The 20974-nt window shown below is 40.2% G+C and overlaps 3 protein-coding genes across 4 annotated transcripts in view; all 3 read right to left on the reverse strand.

Moving 5' to 3' along the window:
* The window catches only part of myo16 (myosin XVI), a 107362-nt gene extending 106128 nt beyond the window's left edge, over window positions 1-1234 (reverse strand). The window contains exon 1 of the mRNA XM_085134766.1: window positions 1086-1234. The gene's annotated coding sequence lies outside the window, so the exon portion shown is untranslated. The remainder of the gene's footprint in view (window positions 1-1085) is intronic.
* A 3304-nt stretch (window positions 1235-4538) lies between these two features.
* tnfsf13b (TNF superfamily member 13b) lies at window positions 4539-9499 on the reverse strand. Its single transcript, XM_085136215.1, has 6 exons — window positions 8364-9499; window positions 8122-8227; window positions 7522-7578; window positions 7127-7251; window positions 6695-6845; window positions 4539-6481 (listed from the first exon to the last, which is right to left on the reverse strand). The coding sequence occupies exons 1-6, from the start codon at window positions 8595-8597 to the stop codon at window positions 6369-6371; spliced, it is 786 nt and encodes a 261-aa protein (XP_084992341.1). The 5' UTR covers window positions 8598-9499; the 3' UTR covers window positions 4539-6368.
* A 2355-nt stretch (window positions 9500-11854) lies between these two features.
* On the reverse strand, window positions 11855-14817 carry abhd13 (abhydrolase domain containing 13). Of its 2 annotated transcripts, none has more exons than XM_085136213.1 (2): window positions 14459-14817; window positions 11855-13160 (listed from the first exon to the last, which is right to left on the reverse strand). In XM_085136213.1, the coding sequence occupies exon 2, from the start codon at window positions 13124-13126 to the stop codon at window positions 12071-12073; it is 1056 nt and encodes a 351-aa protein (XP_084992339.1). In that variant the 5' UTR covers window positions 13127-13160; window positions 14459-14817; the 3' UTR covers window positions 11855-12070. The 2 variants fall into 2 exon arrangements, with proteins under 2 accessions (XP_084992339.1, XP_084992340.1); XM_085136214.1 differs by lacking the exon at window positions 14459-14817 and adding an exon at window positions 14368-14391.
* Window positions 14818-20974: the final 6157 nt, after the last annotated feature.

A 20974-nucleotide genomic window follows, 5' to 3' on the forward strand; every position in this document is an offset into this window, starting at 1 on the left:
AAGGGACGCTGTGACTAAAACAAGTGGACCTCCTTGTACATTACGAGTGATTTTTTTACACTGTGTTTATCAGTAACAGCTCTGAATCATATCATCCCAAGAGTTTAACACCAACAAGTTTAACCCGCATGCACTCAGTCTTTTCTCTCTCTCTCTCTCTCTCTCTCTCTCTCTCTCTCTCTCTCTCTCTCTCTCTCTCTCTCTCTCTCACACGCACGCACGCACACACACACACACACACACACACACACACACACACACACTGGGGTGTGTAGACTCTCAGTCTGAATGAGACCATCTGTGAGCTCCAGAGAAACAAAAGCAGTTTTTTTTATTCTACACAGCCAGAGTCATCATCTTGTCGGACACTCAGCTATCTTATGTCACACCAAGAAAAGGCTTTACACTCCATAAAATCTATTCACCACCCATTGTCACCCCTATTTTTCCTGGCTCTCCAGTCCTCTATAGTATACTTCTTTTTTCTTTCCTGATTTTTTCCCTCACATTCTGTAAATATTTACACATAGGCTCTGATTGTACACATCACACAACCACATAGAGCTTAGGTGAAAGTCGCTCAAGGTCATCTGAAACTGGGGCAATCCCCAGTTGACATTCAGTATCCTAAAGGTTTTTTGGAGGGCTGCGTGTTTGTGTTTGCAGCTGACAAGCCAACAAACCTGTTTCCCTTTTTCTGCTCTGCCAGTTAGCACACATGGAACATCTCCAGGCAAACAACAGCATACAAGAGGGACAAAAAAAATGAATAGAAACAAGGGCCGATCTACAGACAGCAAACAAAGGCAATACCTACAAGCAAAAAGAAACTCAAAATATGTATAAACATCTAAGTCAAATCAAACCATAGCAGGCATTTTACCCTTTGTAGATTACTTGTACGCTTAGGAAATTCCATTCATGCAAAGGGCAAATTATTCACAATCATAGTTTTGATTCATCCAAATATTTGCCGGTGACCCAACAGTATGCCATCGGGCCTTATGTGACCGACCGAGACAGAGGAGCTCTGAAGTCACTAAACAACACAACACACGAAAAGCATTAGACATTTAGCGCTGTACCTCAGTGTAGCTTCTCCCTGTGGTTCTGTGCAGATAGCAAATAAAATCCAGAGACAACTTGGTCTCAGCTGCAGAGATCTGAAACACTCAGAGAGAGAAAGCCAGAGAGAACTCAACTCCCATCTCTCTCTAGATCTACACCAATAGGCTAAAATCCTCCACTCACATCCCATCTGAGAGAGAGGGGGGGGGGGGGGGGGGGGAGAGAGAGAGTTAAAAGGAGAGGGGGTGGGGTGGGGGGAGTGCTTGCTTGGGTGAATATAGGGGAAAAACTGAAAGGGAGAGTGAGCATAAGTCAGGGAGAGAGAGTGAAAGGGAGAGATTTATGAGTTTGGTTTTGTGTAAGAGAGGGAAAACAGAAAGAGAGGAAGACAGGAGTTTGAATCTCTAATTACAACTGCTTATCACAAGCCCATGAGCAGATGGTAGGAATGGGTGACAGTGGACTTTGTACACACTACTCCGTTACGCCCGTCTTTTGCTTGTGCATGTGTATGTGTGTGTGTGTGTTTGCATGCCAAAAAGGAACGTAAGCACATATGCCGAACAATGAGGACAGCTCGTAAATAGTATGTGCCTTCTCACCTAACGTCGCCTTTTTCTCACAGGGTATCAGTGCCTGTTGCTCTTCCTCATCAGCATGAGAATGAGTACTTGAATGAATCTCCACATGCATCGGATGGATTTCATGAAATACATACTTGTGTTCTATTTTTCTATCATCAGGTCAAAATTCAGTATTTCTCCAGGACTTTTGTTAATAAACAAGAACAAACAAAAGTGAGCGGTCTGCGGTGCTAATTAGAAAATGTTCTCACGCTGAATCACTAACCAAGATGGTGAAAATATTTAACATTGTGCCTACTACTGAAAATCAGTCACAACAAAATAAAAGTACTTGCAACTACTGGCAGACTCAAAAACATGTAAACAGTATAATACCAAGAATTGGTGAAATAAAGCCAAGCCCCCAGAAGCCACGAGAAAGTGAGGGAACCAAAAAAGTGTAAAGTCAGTTATTCTCTTATATCAACTGTTGAACTGATGGTACGTTCAGGTAAAATTAGCAAATATTTTTTATTTATAGTATATACAAATTATTCCTTTTTGTCCAACAGCTTCTAAGTGTGTGTGTGTGTGTGTGTGTGTGTGTGTGTGTGTGTATAAACAAATGTTGCGGGCTGTGTGTCATCCAAAGCCCCAGCTTGGAGCGGTGAAGAAGATGGAGAAAGAAGGAAAGAGAGAGGGGGAAGCAGCAGAGTTGTGGCAAGCCATAATCTTTCTCCCCCTTTCTCATCATCCATCTGATGTGCTTTGCTCTCTTCTGCAATAAGCTCATGTCCCTGAGAAAAATGCCTGGAAAAATAAATGATTCAATAGGAAGAGCTTAAACGGAGACAACTTTCAAATCTGCTCAAACTTGCCTTGTACCCATGCAGATTGGACGCCTGCTGTTTTGTGATGGTTTGATTTTTCGGCAGGAATATATGAATTATAGATCAGCTTATATTTGCAGACCTCATGTGGACAGGGGAGAGAGGGAAAGCATTTTTAAACCCAATCACATGTTTGCAATGTTAAAAACAGATAAACCTCTTATTCGGCTTGGTCAGTCACGTTTTTCAAATCAGAAACAATTGACATCTAGCTGAATCCAAAAAAACCCCCAAACTATATTGCATGGCGAGCACAGAACATGGTGTTTAGGATGTAGAGTAACGGATGGTGCAATCCTGTTTGTTGATAAACCAAATCCTCACTTAGAAGAGAAATCCATGCACTGCCTCTGCCAGTTCAGCTGGAGGGCTCTGGATCAGCCTGATTACTCTGGGCTGACAGCAGCAGATCGAAGTAATCTCCAAATTCTACATAAGTATGTACACGAAACAAACATATAGCACATTTAGCTGCAGTGAGCTAATATGAGCAGTGCACATTTCATTAGTATTTGTGGGAGGGCAACAGATCTACATATGTACACAGTGAGAGTCAATGCTCTGCAAAAGTGAATGGCTGTCTGCAAACTCTGATGCCTGTGCAAGCATGTTAGTGAAACGGGGCATGCTCGGTTTTATAATCAGGATTCAGGGATCACCTTTACTCCCTGTCATCTGTCTCACCTGTCCCAAAGGTACCAAACAGGGAGAGAGAGAGAGAGAAGGTAAGCAAGAGATAGTGAAACCCACAAGGGATAGAGTTGGAGAAATGAGAAAATAAATGAATTGAAACTGAAGATTTCTTGGAATTTACCCACTGTTAGTATAACAGCGCTCCTTTAAGTAATCCTACTTCTCTGTCAGAGTAGATAATGTGCCTTGTGTAGCTGTTGAATAAAACAGAACAGGTAAAAATGTCATTTATAGAGCTGTTTTTCATCTTTATTTTTTTAAGAAGCTCTTTAAAATATGATTTTACAGACGTTTCGGAGTATCTGCTTTGTGCGTCTTTGATATTTTAAACACTGTATACACGCACCGTGAGTGCACGGTTGTGTGAACTACACACAGTGCCAGCATGAGCGCACAGCAGGTCTCATTTCCTCATTCTCCGGTCAGACACTGGTTTCTCTTTTGAGAGCGGAGCCCAAAATGACATCAGTTTCCGCCAAGGCACAATTCGTCACCATGGCACCGCACGAAGACATTTTTGACCCAGAGGAGGAGGAGCATCATGCTTGACACATTTATAGCAGAGGTCTTTGCTCCACTCTTCCCTCTTCTCTAACCCCCCCCCCCCCTTTTTTTTTTTTCTCAATTGATGTTTGCCCAGCCGCCTGTTTACCGCATCATCAAAGAGCTTCTCTGACTTCAATGGCTCCGGTTCTCTGACCTGACCCACTCTCCTTGTGCATTTCAACTTCAGGGTCTCTCTTCCATGTACTCTTGCACTGATACATATTTGGGATTTTTGAGTCAATTTAACATCTAGCTTCTTAAGACTTCTATTTTAGATTTCTTCCCTCCCCCACTTTTGATTTCAGTGCTTGTCAAACGGACTCCGACGGCAGAATGCCTGTTGAAGAAGTGACCACCCACTGGGCTTTGTCTTACTCTTTGCCACGGCCAGTTTACATAGAAAGAATATCTCAGATAAAGAGAAATCCAAAATACTAAAAAAAATCAACCTCTACAGTTTGAAGATTCATATTTCATTTAACTGCCATTATGTCAGGAGGTTTTAAAACAAGGTAGAAGATGCAGGCCCTTTATTTGAGGCAGCTCTGGCTGAGGAGGTAGAGTGGGTCGGGTCGATTGTTCGGTCCCTGGCTACTCTAGTCTGCATGTCAACACATGCATTCACACAGTCACATTCAAATGCATCTGTGTGAGTATTTGTGTAATGCTGGACAAGGTGCTTACGTATGTATGACTGAATGAGGCTTGTTGTAAAAAGCACCATATGAATACCTGTCCATTTACCATTTATGGTATTGGCAAAACACATAAAATAAACATTTATGAATAATAATTTAGTCATTAAAAATATTAACTGTATTTAATAAATAGCAAAGTATTAAAGAGAAGTATGAAGATGAGAAAATAAAATGTCCTGCAGTGGATACATCTACGTTGCTTCCCGGGTGGCAGCAGGTGAAAAAGCTGTGGTTGGGTTCAGTATGGTCGGGTATTGCTGATGCTCTGCAGACTGGTGCAAATTATGTCCTTGGCAGTTTTAATCACCCTCTGACCACACTTCCAGACTCAGGCCTTTCACCTCCCTTAGTAAATTTATTATCACCAAAATTATAACGTTCCAAGTTAGCTGGTTACATTAATCTGAGTCATTTCTCAGATTTATTCACCACAGGGAGAGGTGTATGGTTACCATACATCCTGAAACCCAGGAAGCTGAACTGTTTGCCTGCTCCGCTCAGCAACCGATGTAAACAGTGGTGTGTGTCTTGTCTAAAATCAACAGTTTAAATAGTTTACTTGGGCTTACCATTGAATAGTTGTGGAACAAAAACATTTGTTTTTGACTGTCACTGTTTTCATATGGGTTTCCTGGCAGCCAGATAGAAGCCAGATTCTCCTGTTAATGAATTGTGTTTTGAATACAAGGAAATTGTGGGAAATACTTGAGCTATGTGTTATAATTTTATATCATATCATGTCATGGCAAAGTCATGTTAAGTTGTGTAGCATTTTGCTTAACATTTTCCTTTCCCGTGTACAAATCTGTGTTTTCCTGATATGTTATATCGCACGAAAAACTCATGTAAGAGAAAACCTTTTTTGCGACTAATTGTTTATTTTTTACCTTTGATATGACAATTATAATACAAAACCACTGACAGTCAGTAAAGATTAAAACTAAACAATCCCTCTGATCCTATACAGTATGTAAAGTACTGATAATACTTCATGATTTATGGCATAAAAAATCACATAATGTACTGTAATTAAAACTGTTTGCTGCGAATGTATTAATATTGTCCAGAATATATAAGAACACACTCTCGGGTATAACGTTCACTCCATCTCTAGCAAAATCTAGACTGAAAAATACACTGAAAAAGTGTCACTATTTTCTCCTGGGCTTTCATGCATTCGTGTATGGCAAATTCATTGATCAGTTCCTTTGAAAATGAAGACATCATCTGCCTAGAGTTTTGCCTCAGGCTAAAAATAGGGTATTGCTGCTCCTGATCAACCTTATTTCTCTCTTTGCTTTTGTTCTGACACACACACACACGCACACACACACACACACACACACACACACTCTTTCCTTCTTGTGGTTATTGATGGAACATCAGCCTCCACTCAGAATGTCTTGTGCAAGAATTGCCACTTTATTGCATCTGAATATTCATATCAAGTGAGTCATGCTGGCTTATGTCTTTATATCTGGACTAATAAAGCATATGAGAAGAACCATCTGAGTTATGCAGTAATGTGACTGCTGCTGAATGAAAGATTATGTGATTAATATTTGGTCCTTGCCACGTGTGCGACTATTTGAAGAAAGCTTACTTGATTCTAACAGTTTCTTACAATGTATATATGTATGGCACAAATGAATATAATGCATGAACATAATAAAAAGGACAGACCTTAACCCTTAACCCTCTGTCTCTCTTGTGTCTGCTCAGGCTTAACAAGCTAGAAGTTGCACAGTACATCATTCAGCCAGTGGTGAAATGGCTGATTCCTGTGTTTTTGTCACAACACCAAGTCAGTCAAGGTCACCAAGAAATGTAGTATGTTGCTGCCATTCTCCCATCTCTGGCACTTCGTGGCTTTAGCGTCTCCCCTTGGGTCCGATGTGAGGTGGCACAGTTTAAGCCAGTTTGAGAGCACCCAGAAAGGTGGAATCTCCACTCAGGGACACGTCTGCTGTGGCCCGGGGGATCAGAAGCTCCAAGTAGTCCCCAGCCTCCAGCTTCACAATACCTGAGGGATGTAAATGTCTGCATCAGACCTTGAATTGGTATTTTCCATTACTACGCACTCCTTAAACTGAAGCACCAACATGCATACACAAACACACACACACAAATAAATGCTTGACAGCTTGACAAAAGAGGAAGTGGGTTGATTAACCTCCACAAGAACTGTTGTTTAAAGGAAGAACATATCTGGGAAAATACAATAACACAGATTCACCTCCTGTGTAGCAGGTGTTGAACGATTGGACAGGGTTCATGTTTTGGATGCAGCGGAACAGGGACACATACTGAGGCTCGTTTCCAACAACGTTTGTCTTCCACCGGAACACCACGTGACCCATTGCAAAGGTGTTGTCCCTGTAGAAGACCTGTGCACATCAGAACCACCAGGTTAAAACCACGGGGTGTGGTGGGGGCATTGGTGCTACAGCATTTGGTACCTAATTTATTATGCACGCATACTTTATATATTCTCTTCTTTATCTGACCTTTGTTCAAGGTCTCTCAACCAGCTGCATGTTTAGATTGAGCACACCCTTTTTTCTGCACCGTTTGTAAGGGGGAAAATAATATCTGATGATTTGGAAACGGACTGGCAGTACCCCCCTGTGGCAAAATCATGGAATGACAATTTCAAAAAAGGACGTACCTGACTGTACACATAATAGAAGCCCTCCTCTCGGACTAAAATGCGGTCACCTTCGGCCTCCAGGGCAGTGCCTCTCTTTAACCCAGGCTGCCAAGGGATGCCTGTGTACGTATCTCTTAAAATTTCTAAACCAAAACATAACATCATTATGGAAAATGCCCCACAGCACATAAAGATACATCTTTTGTAACAGTCACCATATTTGTGAGTCACGTAGTTACTGTAGACCTCATACAGCTTAAGTCTAAATTCTGACTTTGTAACAATGGCTCTGATTAGTTTGCAAAGACCAAAAGATCTCAATATGAAACAAGAGGTAAATACAAACCAGAGGTAAGTTAAACAAACAGACAAATCAAAACAAAATGTCACAGTTATGGTCTAACATCTTGTACCTTTCACGTAGTTTTTTCTGCTGTCGTTTGCCAGCATCTGCAGGAAAGACTGAGAAACTGCGAGCAAACACAAGAGGAAACTATTTTTAAAAGTTGTTTCTTTTCTGTCTCAACAAAGCTTGTTCCTTAACTGTTACTCTTGTTCGTTCTTATCCATCATTTTTTTTCCTCCCATTTTTGGGCAAAAGTGCATCATCGGTGCCCAACAGCTCAATAAATTTGGCCTTATACCTTGCACATTTATCAACTAACAGCAATATCTGACCACATGAGATTTTTTGGGATTGTTAAGAAAACGTGGTCATTGGTATGTTAAAGTAAACAGTGTGTCTGGGGAACTTAGTGTGGCGGGATTTAACACCCTCCACCCCCCTGCCCACAAAAAAAAAGAAAGAAAAAGAAACCTCTATGCACAATTAAACACGGGTTAACAATGGTACAGAAAATTATACACTACGCATAGTACCGGTAATAAAAGTGTGTGTTATTTTTCTTTTTTCGAATCAGGCAACAGAGTTGAAAAAACTAAACGTACATTTTTGCAAATATCTCATGCGTGAACAATAACTGTAAGTCTCAAGTGCACCCTCTATGTCTTACTTAACACTTCTGCTCCAGACACCGTTCTCCTTCGTCGCGTTTGGATGAAGACAGGTGGACACTCGGGCTGGCGAGCAACGTCTTTGATGTTGTTTGGAATCTCCACCTGCACAGACATGATATGGCTCTTAGAAAAACAGTAACTGCAATTAAAATACAATATTTTGCACATCTTTGTAACCTTGTGCAGGTGGGGTGCTTGCTGTCGTTCCCATGTGGGGGGTGGACTAGAGTTCTCTCACCTGCAATCTGTCTGCGCTGGGTTGTCCCTCTTCTCTCCCACAAGAGACATCTGATTGAAGTTGCTCTATTTCAGCTCTGAGAGCTACCAGCTGGTACAGAGACAAAGCTGAAAGAAAAGATGAGCTGAGAGCAGCCAGCATCAACAGGAAAACTGGCCAGGACAGCATTCTTTCACTATCCCCTTGTCCAGAGCCAGGCTTAAGACCTGCCAAAACTGCCATTGCAGGGCCCATACAATCTCCAGAGCGAGCTCACACTTGCCACATGACCAGTTTCACGCCTGAACTATCCTCTCCCTGTCTTCTTACTGTATTTGGAATGGCGGATGTTTTGTTATCAAATGTTCTCTAGAGTCTCCAGTAGTACCGTAACTCCCGTCTGCAAGCAAGATTGATTTCCTTAACTCTCACTTTTGTCCTTAAGAAGCCAGACCCAGTGCAGTCTGAGGGACTACGCAGGATAAATACTTTACAAAAAAAAATGGTAAAGAGCTTCCCCTCTATTGTTCCGCTAAGCTAACCACACTCAGCTTCCTGCCTGACCAGAAGCCTTGACAAATCTCTCTCTCACTCCTCGGTTTTCACATCACAAAACACACGTCTTCTTCCACACAATAAAAATTGACACGCGAGTGGGCACAAGAGGGGAACCTGGCAGCAAAATGGAAAACAGCCAAGGTGCGAAACAGGTAAAGTGATTTAAGACTGAGAAGTGAAAATAATACCGTATAATGCCACCGTTATTTCAGAATTAGATGCACACTAAAATAAGGAAGTGAATAAATTCATCTGTGAACAGCAACACAACATGGCAAAACATACAAAACTGTTATTCTCAGAAGTGTGAAGTTACTTGTTTTAGCACCCTGATTAACAAAGCACACACACACAGACACACACACACAGACACACGCAAACTCCAACTCAAACCACAAAAAAGATTTTAATGTATCAATTTATTGCATGTTACAGTACAGAAAATAGAAAGTGAAAATGTGTGCTTACAAAAGAAGTTGTCGACATTGTTTAAAAATCGTAAAGAAACAACTGGAAAATGGAAAAAATTGCTCAAACTGACCGCGCTGTACTCAGAAGTCAAAAGATGACTCATTCAGATGTTTGTCTGTAGTAATAAATCATCAGTTTTTCTTCAGAGTATACAGAAGCGGAGAGGTTGTGGCAGATATACACAAAGTATGTCAAGACTGTGCATGTTCATTTCCACACAAATTTGCCAAGACTCGATGTTATTACATGCCAGCTTTAAAATGCAACGTACCAATTCTGAGTTATGGCAACATTTTCGCCAGCATTTGTTCCGAATAGATTCACATAAAGAAAAAAAAAGTCCCACAGTGCACTGTCGCATCCGATCGGCCAATGATTTTTTATCAAAACTTAAAAGACATTCAATTATATTTGTTTTCATCCACAGGGTGTTGGACTGTAAAAGCACATTTGGCTAGGATGAAGACTCAATATCCCATTTATTATTAAATTTGCTTCCTACCAGGCTACAAAATGGTAAATCAAGTGAATGACAACAAGTTCCGCAATCTTCTCTCGAATGATGGGATGGTGCAATTCTAAGTCACAGCAGAAGTGTAAAACAAAGCTAGTGGAGCCAAAAGAGTGTATATTCACATGGTTGTATGCACAATGTGCATTAACTCAGCATATGGATTTGATATAATACAAAAATGTCCCAAAATGTTCAGTGCCGCCAGGAAAATAAGTCAAAGAAAAAGGAAGAAAAGACCAGCAATATACGATTTCTATAAAGCATGTTCACTTAAGACCACCATTTACATTCATAGTAGGATTTCGATCATTTGTCAAGTTACAGTGATGCACAAATTTGGTCTTCTGGCATTGTCAGATTTTGTTTAGCATACGTCTCAAACAGTATTAAATATGGCTAAGGAGATCTGTTGAGTTTGTTCAAATAGCTTTGATACCACTGCACTGCCGCGTGCTGCATTTAGAAAGCAAGAGCTGATAATAGCGTTTTAATTGTCGAGCTCCGCTCCATCCCATGGAAGACATGCAGGAAAGGTTAATTAGCTCATTAAAAGCCCTCCAAGTGAGTAAAGCCGTTTTGCAAATAAGCATGGGGTGACAGAATCCTCCAATTAACAATTACAATGCTGATGATAAAAGCTAAGAAAAAAGCTTACACCTCATTCCTAAATATACCTCTTCTTAAAAAAAAAACAGTTTCAGGGTTTTGGTTTTTTTTGCTCCCTAAAATTATTTAAATTCAGTATTCAAATGGCCATATGCTGTACAGTAAATTTTTAAGAACTATCTTTCTTGGTAATCGTTCGTCATGTCTGTAATGCCTCCCAGAAATCTCACATGGTGTGACTAAAGGGTGAGAGGTATAGGGCAAGTTCACATTCCTCAGTCTTTGTTAAAAAATAATTCTTAGAATTTCATTAATCTTCAAAAGTTAATTTCTGCCCTCAAAATCCCCCTATTAGAATTTGCTGGACTGCAGTTTCTTGTTGATTTGCAGTATTAACTTTGGGAAATTACCCACTAAATTTCTCTTGCTCAGACTACTGAGAACTTATTATAATATTTGCAAATCTTCTGAATACTTTTTTGCACAAAATGAGAACTATGTAATTTTTCCCTATTGTGTTCCAGCGGTCAGCAGGGGCAAGACCATTACACCAACCGATGACTCCTTCGGTGCACAGATATATATCCACACTAATGTAACTTGCTGTAAAAGGTTCTTACCATAAACTATAGACGCCAATGTTGCATAATAACCTCTAAAGCCCAATTAAAAAACAAAGACCTTTTCTTGTGTGCGCATTGCATTTTAACCAGGGAGAACAGCTTGTAGATTATCTTAATCACAATGAAACAGAAGCAGCTAGACAGGAAATAAGAGGTCCATAAGTTATTTTTGACAGGCAGAAGTATCAAACATGTCATTTCATCTTCCTGACCACTTCATCTCAGCAAACACTTGTGGCTGAATATAATTATTCAACAGGAAGCTTTCTGCTACTTTAAAAGTAAAGTTCAAAGGGTGTATGTGTATAGACAGTAATCACAACAATATCCTTCTGTGCCAATCTGTTGCACATACATCAAATTAACGCTTAAAGAGGGAGAGGGAAAAAAGTACACTGCTCAAAGTATTGCTCAGAAGATGTTAGCTCATATAATTAAACACTTGGGTAAGTTTAAAAAGAAAAGTGCAATTTAGAAAATTAAATATATTTACACTGAAGGCCTAGACTGCATTATCAGGCCTAGCTCAGTTTATCAGATGAACTGAAATTTTAACTGCAGTAACAATCAGTTTTCACTGAAACACCATAGGCCCCTATATGGACGCAGTAACAAGAGAAACTGTTTCACTCATTCATTCGAGCAGACTTACTAGAGCAAAGTCTTCTGTGTTGTGACATGTATGATCTGGCTTCATTCGTTAAAAAACGTCAAAAATACATGCATACATATCTGCAAACAAACTCAGGAGGACATTCTTACCCTCTCTTAGAACCTTGAAACAGTGAAAATATTTTGACATGTTAAATTTACAGAAAGGTAAAAAGAGTGAAATAAAATAAAACCCCACACAAAAGGATTAAAAAAATGTACATTCTTCCCAAGAATCAGTGAAGCTTTTCCAATCAGTCCACTCAAGCCCATGAACAGTCAGTCCCTGACTTTTTTTTTCTTTTTTAGATAATGGTGACACTAGCTGAAGGCTGAGCGCTCTCCTCGTGGGCATGGCTCTTCAGCAGGTCTTTAATGAACTGCTCCAAAGCAGCAAAATAGCCCTGACACTGCCACGTGTCGTTGTGCGTGCCCTCTGGAAAGATAGCCAGGCGCTTAGTCCGTGCAGGAGACAGCTCGTACAGTTGTTTCATCATAACTGGTGGGATGAGCTGATCAGACAGACCAGACACAAACAGCGAAGGCATGCGGCACAGCGCCACCTGTCTATAGGACAGGAACTTATTCCTATAGCACCACAAGGGGAGCAGGCGCATGGGCAAGAAGGAGAAGAGCGTTGCTGCCATATGGGGGATGCTGAGGAAGGTGTTTTCAACAATAATGGCTGCTACTCTATGAGGGTTGACTGATGCCAATCGAACAGCCACGGCACCTCCTAGTGAGCGACCAAAGAGTACCACCTTTGTTTTGTCTAGATCAGGGCGGGTCATGACATAGTCCAACGTGGCCTCGGCATCAAGGTAGAGCCCATCCTCGCTGGGCTCACCCTCACTTTTTCCATAACCACGGTAGTCCACCAGCACCACGTTAGCTTTTAGATTGACCAACATTAACAGGGCGTTTGGCACCCTGTGACCAATATTACCTGCATTACCATGGAAATAAAGGATCGTAGGGGGAGCAGAAGAAGTGGGGCAGCTTTGATTTCCAGCAGTGACTCCAGGAGATGTGTCCCCTCCTGTGTAACGAAGCAGGATGAGGTTGAGCTTGACACCGTCCTTAGTACGAATATACACATTCTCATGTGGGATTCCTGTTGGCATGGGAACATAAAGGCGAGAGGAGGAAGGCTGGTCAGGAAAATAGAGGAGAACATCCTGAAATTTGTAGAGGATGCCTGCCACAGATGCTAAGATGAGAGCGAGGAGAAAAAATCCTCCATATAGATGGAAGGTGAGGATAAGGGCCAAAAGGGAGACACGACAGGCACCCCAGGACCAGGACACCAGAGTGAGGGTGCAACGCTCCATTGCCCCCCACAACCTCCACGGCTTCTCCATGGCTACACAAGAGCTGAATCACAGGCCACACACTCTGCAACAAACCAATAAAAACCAAACAAAAACATTAATGACACAATCAAAAAACACAGGGAACCAAAGATGATTTGGCAGGTAATTGCATCAAATACAGAAGTTCTTGTATCAGTATATAATCATGCACAATATCCATAACAGTTATCAGACTACTTCATAAAAAAATACTGATGCAAAACTGAACATACTGCTCATGTGCCAACACTGGGAAGTAATGAAGACTATGTTATCACACCTAATAAAAGAATTAAACACCAGTTAGTGTTCGTTAAATTATTGCAGGCATTCATGAAGCTTTGTTCAAAAACCTATTCTGTACAAAACATTTTTTGAACTCAGACATTCAATTAAATTAAGCATTAAAAGAAGGGTTACAAATAAAAAAGGACACGTGTCCCTACAACAGCAACCATATATTCCGATATTCTAATCAACATTGTGCGTCTCATGCACAAGGCTAAAATATGTATGAACTACAGTCTTTAGCTTTAGAAATAATGAACACAAAACATGATGAAAATACATTTTATCACAATTTTATTTCACTATCATAAGTCAAAGCTCGTGGCATTTGGTTAGTTGACATGGAAGGACCCCTATGTATTCTGTCTAAAAACATTCATATACTTAAACCAGGACTGTATCATTTTTATAATAACAGTAATAGTAAAACATCACTGGATAATGTGTTTGACTGCAGAGGGTCTGTTTTCCGCCTCCTGCTATATCAGCAACCTATAGGAGGAATCAGGTGTGCTCAGCCAACCGAAAGGTGATGGGAACCAAACCCTGGTGAATATACTGGCTTATCAGGTGGCGGTAAGATGTGTGCAGTGCTGAGGTTAGTACGGGAAATTAAGGCAATGTATGCTGAAAAGATGAAGATGGAAATCTTACGAAGGGAAAAAAAAAGTCTCGACCCCACCCACAAGGAAAAGCGTTGACAGCTGCTGTCAGCCTGGTGAAAAGCTCATACGACTGGTGTTAGCAGAGCTTTGGCAGTTGGTATCTAATTTAACTGATCGTCGATCGTTAAGAGCAGCCAGTCATCACTCAGTATTTTTTGGCCTGTCAAATCAGTCACGACTGACACACCATGCTTTGAATTTGCTGGCTATACACACGAGTTTAACCCCATTAAATGACCACTCGCTGCAGCCGAGTTAGCTGAGTAACTGAAATACTAACTACTGAGCAGTCCTTACCTTGCTAGTGCTGTTAGCAGTCTTATATGTAGCTTTTTAAGTTAGCCACCTAGCTAACTCGTCAATGTTAGCTACGGAGCCATCTACTTACCCTTCTCTCATTTTCAGCGTCTCAGCTCCACGAAATTTTAGTAAAACACTAACGCACAGGCAACACAGCCACTGTCATTTAATTCTGTATCTACTAACAAGATTATAGTTACAGCAGCAAGGTAAGTGACAAGCTGTCAGCGACAACACCGGTGACACTAGCTGCACAGCTGGTTAGCATTACTGGTGTAACCTTTTTCAGTTCCGTGTAGAGCTTAGAATAAGAAAATGGGTTCCCGTAAAGCTGCAGTCCTCGCACATCAATATAAACTGCGTTTCAGCGTGACAAAGCACTAAAGTATTAGCAAGTGCTAATTTAGGTATCGATCAGGTGATACTTAGAGCGTGTAATGTATAGCACGCCGCCGTAGTAGGGACGTGCAGAATATTAAATACGATGTATTGGCCGAGCTCACGCCTCTGCGTGTGCTATTTAATTGTCACCCACCAGGTGATGCTATTAGATAGAATATACAACATTCCAGGGCCTAAAAGCAAACTTATTAAAAAATAAGGATGCCTTGCGAGCACATTCAATGACCGATGCAGCGTTGTTACTTGTTTACTTTATTTACATTTTTAATTTTTGTTTTTATTATTATTATGATGATGATCACTACTACTACTACTACTACTAATAACGGTTCTGTATAAGGAAGACAGAAGTGACAGAGAATAAAGTCATGTATGAGAATAGTGAAATAGTTGTAAGGTATGTGGTAGGAGTTAGAGTTGAGTTCAGGGTGGGGGGTAGGACATCAGAGCCTGTTCTTGTTTGCCATGGTATTTACAGGTTGACAGATGAGGACAGGCAGGAGTCTCTGTGGACTATGATGTTTGCTGATGACACTGTGATCAGTAATGAGAGTAGGAAACGTCTGGAAGATTACTTGGAGAAGTGGAGGTATCCTTTGAAGAGAAGATTAATGAAAGTCAGTAGAATCAAGTCAGAATGCTTGTGTGTGAATAAGAGGAGATCGTGTAATAGTGATGTTGCAGGGACTAGTGAAGGGGAACAAGTTCAGATGCCTGGGTTCAACCATCCAAAGCAACATACAGTGCACAAGAGCAGTGAAGAAGAGAATCTAGGCAGGGTAGAGCTGACCGAGACCATTACTTGGGGTGAGTTGTGTCAGAAGAATAACAGCAAGAATCAGAGGGAAGGTTTACAAGATGGTAGTGAGGCCTGCTATTATATATAATTTGAAGATAGGAGACAGAGATGGAGATGCTAAGATTTTCATTGTTAGCAGTTAGGGATAGATGAGGTGGAGGCAGATGATCCACTGTGATGACCACTAAAGGGAGCAGACAGAAAGAAAAGCAGAAGAAAGAAAAACGATTACTATTGACTGACTTGTTAGATTGAAATAAAATAACCTCATATGCACAAAATGGCAAAGTATTGTGACTTGCTTTTCATTAATGACACAAAACTATTGCAGGAAATTATCATTTCTATGCATATTTTAGACAGTGATATAGGCTATCCACTAACAAGTTACATTCTTTGAAAACATGATCTCAAAGTTACAGATGGTTTTAATCTATTCAGTTCCCAAGAATGAGTCTCTTATAACTTGAAAATGTATGAGAGCCTACTGCTGTGATCTCAACAGCAGACTATAAAGAACAGTTTTTTATGTGTTGGTGGAGTCAAAACTGACACATCTCAAAGCTTTGAAAAATGGGTCACTTGTAGGTGTGAGAAACATAACACTGCTGTGGCTGCTGAAGGGACTGTCCTTGAAAAAAAAAAATCCCTCAAAGAAAGAACAGCTCAACCTTGCTGCCTTAAGCTGCTTTTTTTTAGTTCAAGCCAACCAAACAACAAAAGTTAAAATAACTGAGAATTTGACTTGGACCTGGATGATGTTGCATGTCGTACATGCTTGTGACTTTCAAATTTCATGGTGATCTATAAAACTAATTAGAAAATACAAACACAGTGGAAGTCGTGCTGCAAGGGGTTTTTCATTTTAATAGTATATGTTAATATTTCCATTCTGAGTTGCCCATTGGTATTGATTCGTTGGTGATACTCAGTGTGACCTTGGAGGAGACAGATTATGTGCAGACCAGCAGAGCTGTTGGCTGTTCACCTCTCTCCTTGGGGTTCGCTGATTCGATTCCGTGTTGTTCGAGTCAGCAGCCGCTTCATAAGCTATGCAAATCTTCTCATAAAAGAATACACCAAAAATACAGCCAGCACATGAAAGCTCATTGTCAATTACAGTGTATTAATTATTGCTGGAGTAAGAGGTGCTGACACAAGTTTTTGCTGAAACCTTAAAGTCGCACTGTGGAGGCTGTTGAGGAGAAAATGGTTGTGAAGTAGTGTCCACATGCTGTGTAACTGCCCATGACCTGTTCTGCAAGTCAGCAGTTTCTTTGAATTTATGGATTGATTAGTTGGTTTGTTGCTGTAGTGTTATTTATGTCATAACAATGAACAACATATAAAAATTAAAAACATTTGTGTTTAGTATTTTTTTATTCCATTTTTTCCTTAGTAAAATGCTGTGCTCATTTTTAAATAAGGATTTACAAAGGAAAGTGCTCTTTGAACTGAATCATCCAGACTTACAAATGAGAAACTGTTTTTTTTCCCAGCTTGAACAGATTGACTTTAAGATTATGACCATGTTCAAACTCCATTCATTATTCAGACTGAATAATAAAAAGGGAAATCTACTACACCAGAATCTAACTTGTGTAGTAGCCATGTCATTGGCATTGACCCTACCTGCTAGAGGTGCTTATTGTATCTATGCAGCAGAATGCATAGTGGATGAGTGCACACACATACACGCACACACGCACGTACACACCTACACCTTGTCTCTTTAGGTGATGGTGAGTGCTGCATTCAGCCTGTAAGAGACTGACAGCTGGCAGCTTCACTCCCTCTTACCTATGACTCAATTACCTTTGATGTGTCAGTCAAAACATCTACTACACACACACTCGCTCACTCTCTCTTATTCTGCAGCTCTCGTATACCACGACTCAATTACTTGAAATATAGCACTCTAAACAGCTGGAGGGCCCAAGCTCAATAACTCGCAGTCAGAGCTGTAAGAAGGACAAAGCAAAACTGTGGTGACCCAGCTGGGAATATCATATCATCAAGCCAAGGGGACATGCTTATCATTCACCTCACACCATGCACCATGTGGCCTTCTGGAGCCTCCAGAACCATAGAATACATTTCTACAAGGGACCCGTGGTTCCCATTGATAAAATAAAAAACAATAACACAACTTCCAGCAGATGTCAAGCCATTTAAGCGCAGGGATATTTAGTCAGTCAGCAACTTTTTTTTCACTGGACACTAGGTTTTTAACTTTTTTCGTATAAGAGTTGCCATCATTGTCTTTGTGCCATGCTGCGTTTGGACATAGTTTGGCTTGTTCCATACTAACATGCAACACCTCTTTGATTTGTTGATTTCTCAGCATGCCATGCATGGAATGATAGATGGTTGTGTCCATGACTACAATGTAAAAGTATCACCTTGGAGACAGAGTATTCCTTTAAGTCAGAGAGGACAGCTACATAATACCAAGTCTTTATTTTACACACAACACATGCACACAGGCACACACAGGCACACACACACACACACACTTGTGCGCCCAATTCTTGTTTTCTTTTGAAGTCATTAAGTCATTCCACCCTCGAAAGCAACAGTTCAAAGAAATCATTAAAAGCCCAAAATTACTGTGACACATGAGTGTATGCAAACTTCTGTTCACATCTGTATATAATTAAGAACACACGAGGTACTGTAGTGCTTATTGTTTTACTGTCAGGCACTAAACAAGATTCAATGAGACTACATTATACAGTTTTATGCTACAGTGACATGAAATAGAGCGGGCTGCTTGGCATTGTGGGCATGCAGCAAAGAGTGCCCTATACACTATGCCTGCCAGAAGTAAATTGGGTGGAAATTGCAGTATGTCTCAGGCAGCAATTAGGAGGCCTCCTGTGGCAATGAGGTAGACTTCTAATAAAGGCTACATTTCCCTCATTTCCCATGCAAATAAACCTTCTGTCATACCTATGATGATATCAATCATTCTAATTAACCTGCTGATATAAGTTTGTGTGTGCATTGTTTATGTGTGTGTGTGTGTGTGTGTGTGTGTGTGTGCTTAAGTACAGGCAGTGGTGATGAGCTGAGTTTAAAACAGCAGCATGTAGTGAAGAAATAAAGGCGTAACTACAATATTGTGGGTAATTACATGGTAATGGGGCATGATTTACTAATTAGTGTGGCTTTAAGTGTGATCGGTGGGGTTTTGTGCAATGAATTTCACACTTTTTATTCCTCACTCTCTGACTATGACAAGTGAGGCATGAAGTGGTCACCATTTTTACAAAAAAAGGGAAAGTAGTCACAATTTTCCCTAAAAAAAGCCCCCTATCAAGATCTTTAGAGTGAGAATGATGTTATCTAAGCCATCATCCCTCTTCTGGTCTTTGCCTAACCTCCTCTGATGGTAGAAAAAGATAATTAGCACATTTGGCCATTGTGCCAAAAATAAAAATGAAAAGATGACTTTGAGAGAACACGTTCTTCAGCTCTCAAGACACTTGAAAATCCTCTTCAGCTGTAACATTATTTGCCACAGTTTCTAAATCAAGCTGCCTTAAAAGTAATTAAACGCAAACAAGTATATTTTTTCACATTTGTTAGAGCGAAATGAAAACTGCACCTTTTGTAATTTACTGTTTTGTTTTTGTTTTTTTTTTAAATTGAACTTAAAGTTATTGCGGCATTAAATAATGCTTTAAATTTTTTTGATCTGCTGTCTTGATGAGACCAAATAAGAAGATTGATGCCACTTTAATGGCTGTTTATTTAGCAGGAAACTGAAGTCAGGAGGCATGGATGCAATTTAACTAATTTAGCAAAAGCAGGAAGGGGCAAAAGCTGGCTTGGCTGTATCCACGTTCAAAAATATGTCTACTAGCACTATAACTAAGATCTATGTGGCTTAGTGAGCTCTAACGTACTAGTCTTTGAGCAAAATTATAGGGTTGAAGTTGCCCCTTGCTTCAAGTCTTCAAATTAATCACAAAAGTTGTGAGAATGCTCTTGACCTTCTTGGTTAAGTCTTAGTAAGAAAGCAATCTTAGTTCATTAAACTAAAAATAAATAAATAAACAATTCCTTTAAGGTAATAAATACAGTCATTAAAAAGAGAGCATTTCAATCAGGTGAAGGTCTGCACTTGGACTCGGGCATGAACTTGATTCTTTTCTTCTTCAGCCATTCTGTTGTTGAATCACTGCTGTGCTTGGGATCATTGTCTTGTTGGATGACCCAGATTTGGTCAGATGGCTTCACGTTTGACTCGAGAATACTTTGGTATACAGACGAGTTTGATTCATTGACTGCAAAGTGTAAAACAAGCACAAATCATCACTCCTCCACCACCATGCTGAGAGTTGGTATGGGGTGTTTGTCCTGATATGCTGTCTAAGGAGCTTGGAAAGAAAAGGGTCTGGACTTCTTTAGGTTTCTTGAAGACGTTTCACCTCTCATCCGAGAAGCTTCTTCAGTTCTAGGGTCAAATGGTGGAGAGTCGGTGTGGGAGTATCCCCCCAAAGGACCCCCTGATGATCCTCTACCTAATCACATGAGCCAAGATGTGGATTTCGGGTGAGCAGGATTTCGGGTGAGCTGTGTTTGCTTTTTGGCAAACATGCCATGTAGCTCCACTTTGGTCTCGTCTAAGCACATTGTTTTCATTTGTTTAGATGCAGCCTTGCAAACATAAATCATGCTTTCATGTTTTTTTAAATTTAAAGAGAAGAGTTTTTTTTTAAAATTTTATTTATACTGGCAACCCTTCGAGACAAGCTGTATTTGTTCAGTCTTGAACTTTAACATTTAACGTGTTAAAGTACTAGCTGAGGCCTGTAGTGTCTGAGACATATAATTTTTGTCTGAGCATTGCAGATTCTGGCCTTACGATAAATTAACTGAAAATGACAGTCCTGGGAAAATTGGCAACTCTCTAAATGTTTTCTACTTGTGAATAAACTCTCATAGATTAGACTTCATATTGTTTGGAAATGCAATTATAACCCTTGATGGACAGCTTGATGGGCAGCAGCAATTGCTTTAAGATCATTGCAAATGACTTACCACCTTGGCATTGTCTTAACACACACCTGGTTGCTCCAAATGAGCAAACTGCAAAACTTCTACTTTCACAAAGGTACTTACACTTGCTGAGAATCAATTCATCAAGAAAATTTATTTCTTTTGTTTTTGCATTCTAGCTCAATTTTGATAAAATAATGCCACAGTCTAATGTGCTATGTGTTGTTCATTTTAAGTTTTTACCTAATTTTCAGATCTGCAACAGACATTTAAAAAAGAATAATGTCCTTATATGAAAAACATTGCAATTTACCTTACAGCAGTAATGATTGTAGTCATTACTGTTAATATTAATCCTTACAGTTACCTAAGAGATATCTTGAGCATAGAAATCAT

Source organism: Neolamprologus multifasciatus, chromosome 16 (genome assembly GCF_963576455.1).
Source record: "Neolamprologus multifasciatus chromosome 16, fNeoMul1.2, whole genome shotgun sequence".
NCBI lineage: Eukaryota > Metazoa > Chordata > Actinopteri > Cichliformes > Cichlidae > Neolamprologus > Neolamprologus multifasciatus.

Coding starts and splice junctions, on each gene's coding strand:
- tnfsf13b (XM_085136215.1), bottom strand. CDS start 8,597: ATGGGCCCTGCAATGGCAGTTTTGGCAGGTCTTAAGCCTGGCTCTGGA. Junction 6,846..7,126: donor TCTATTATGTGTACAGTCAG/GTACGTCCTTTT, acceptor TGATGTGCACAG/GTCTTCTACAGGGACAACAC. Junction 6,482..6,694: donor CAACACCTGCTACACAGGAG/GTGAATCTGTGT, acceptor TACATCCCTCAG/GTATTGTGAAGCTGGAGGCT.
- abhd13 (XM_085136213.1), bottom strand. CDS start 13,126: ATGGAGAAGCCGTGGAGGTTGTGGGGGGCAATGGAGCGTTGCACCCTC.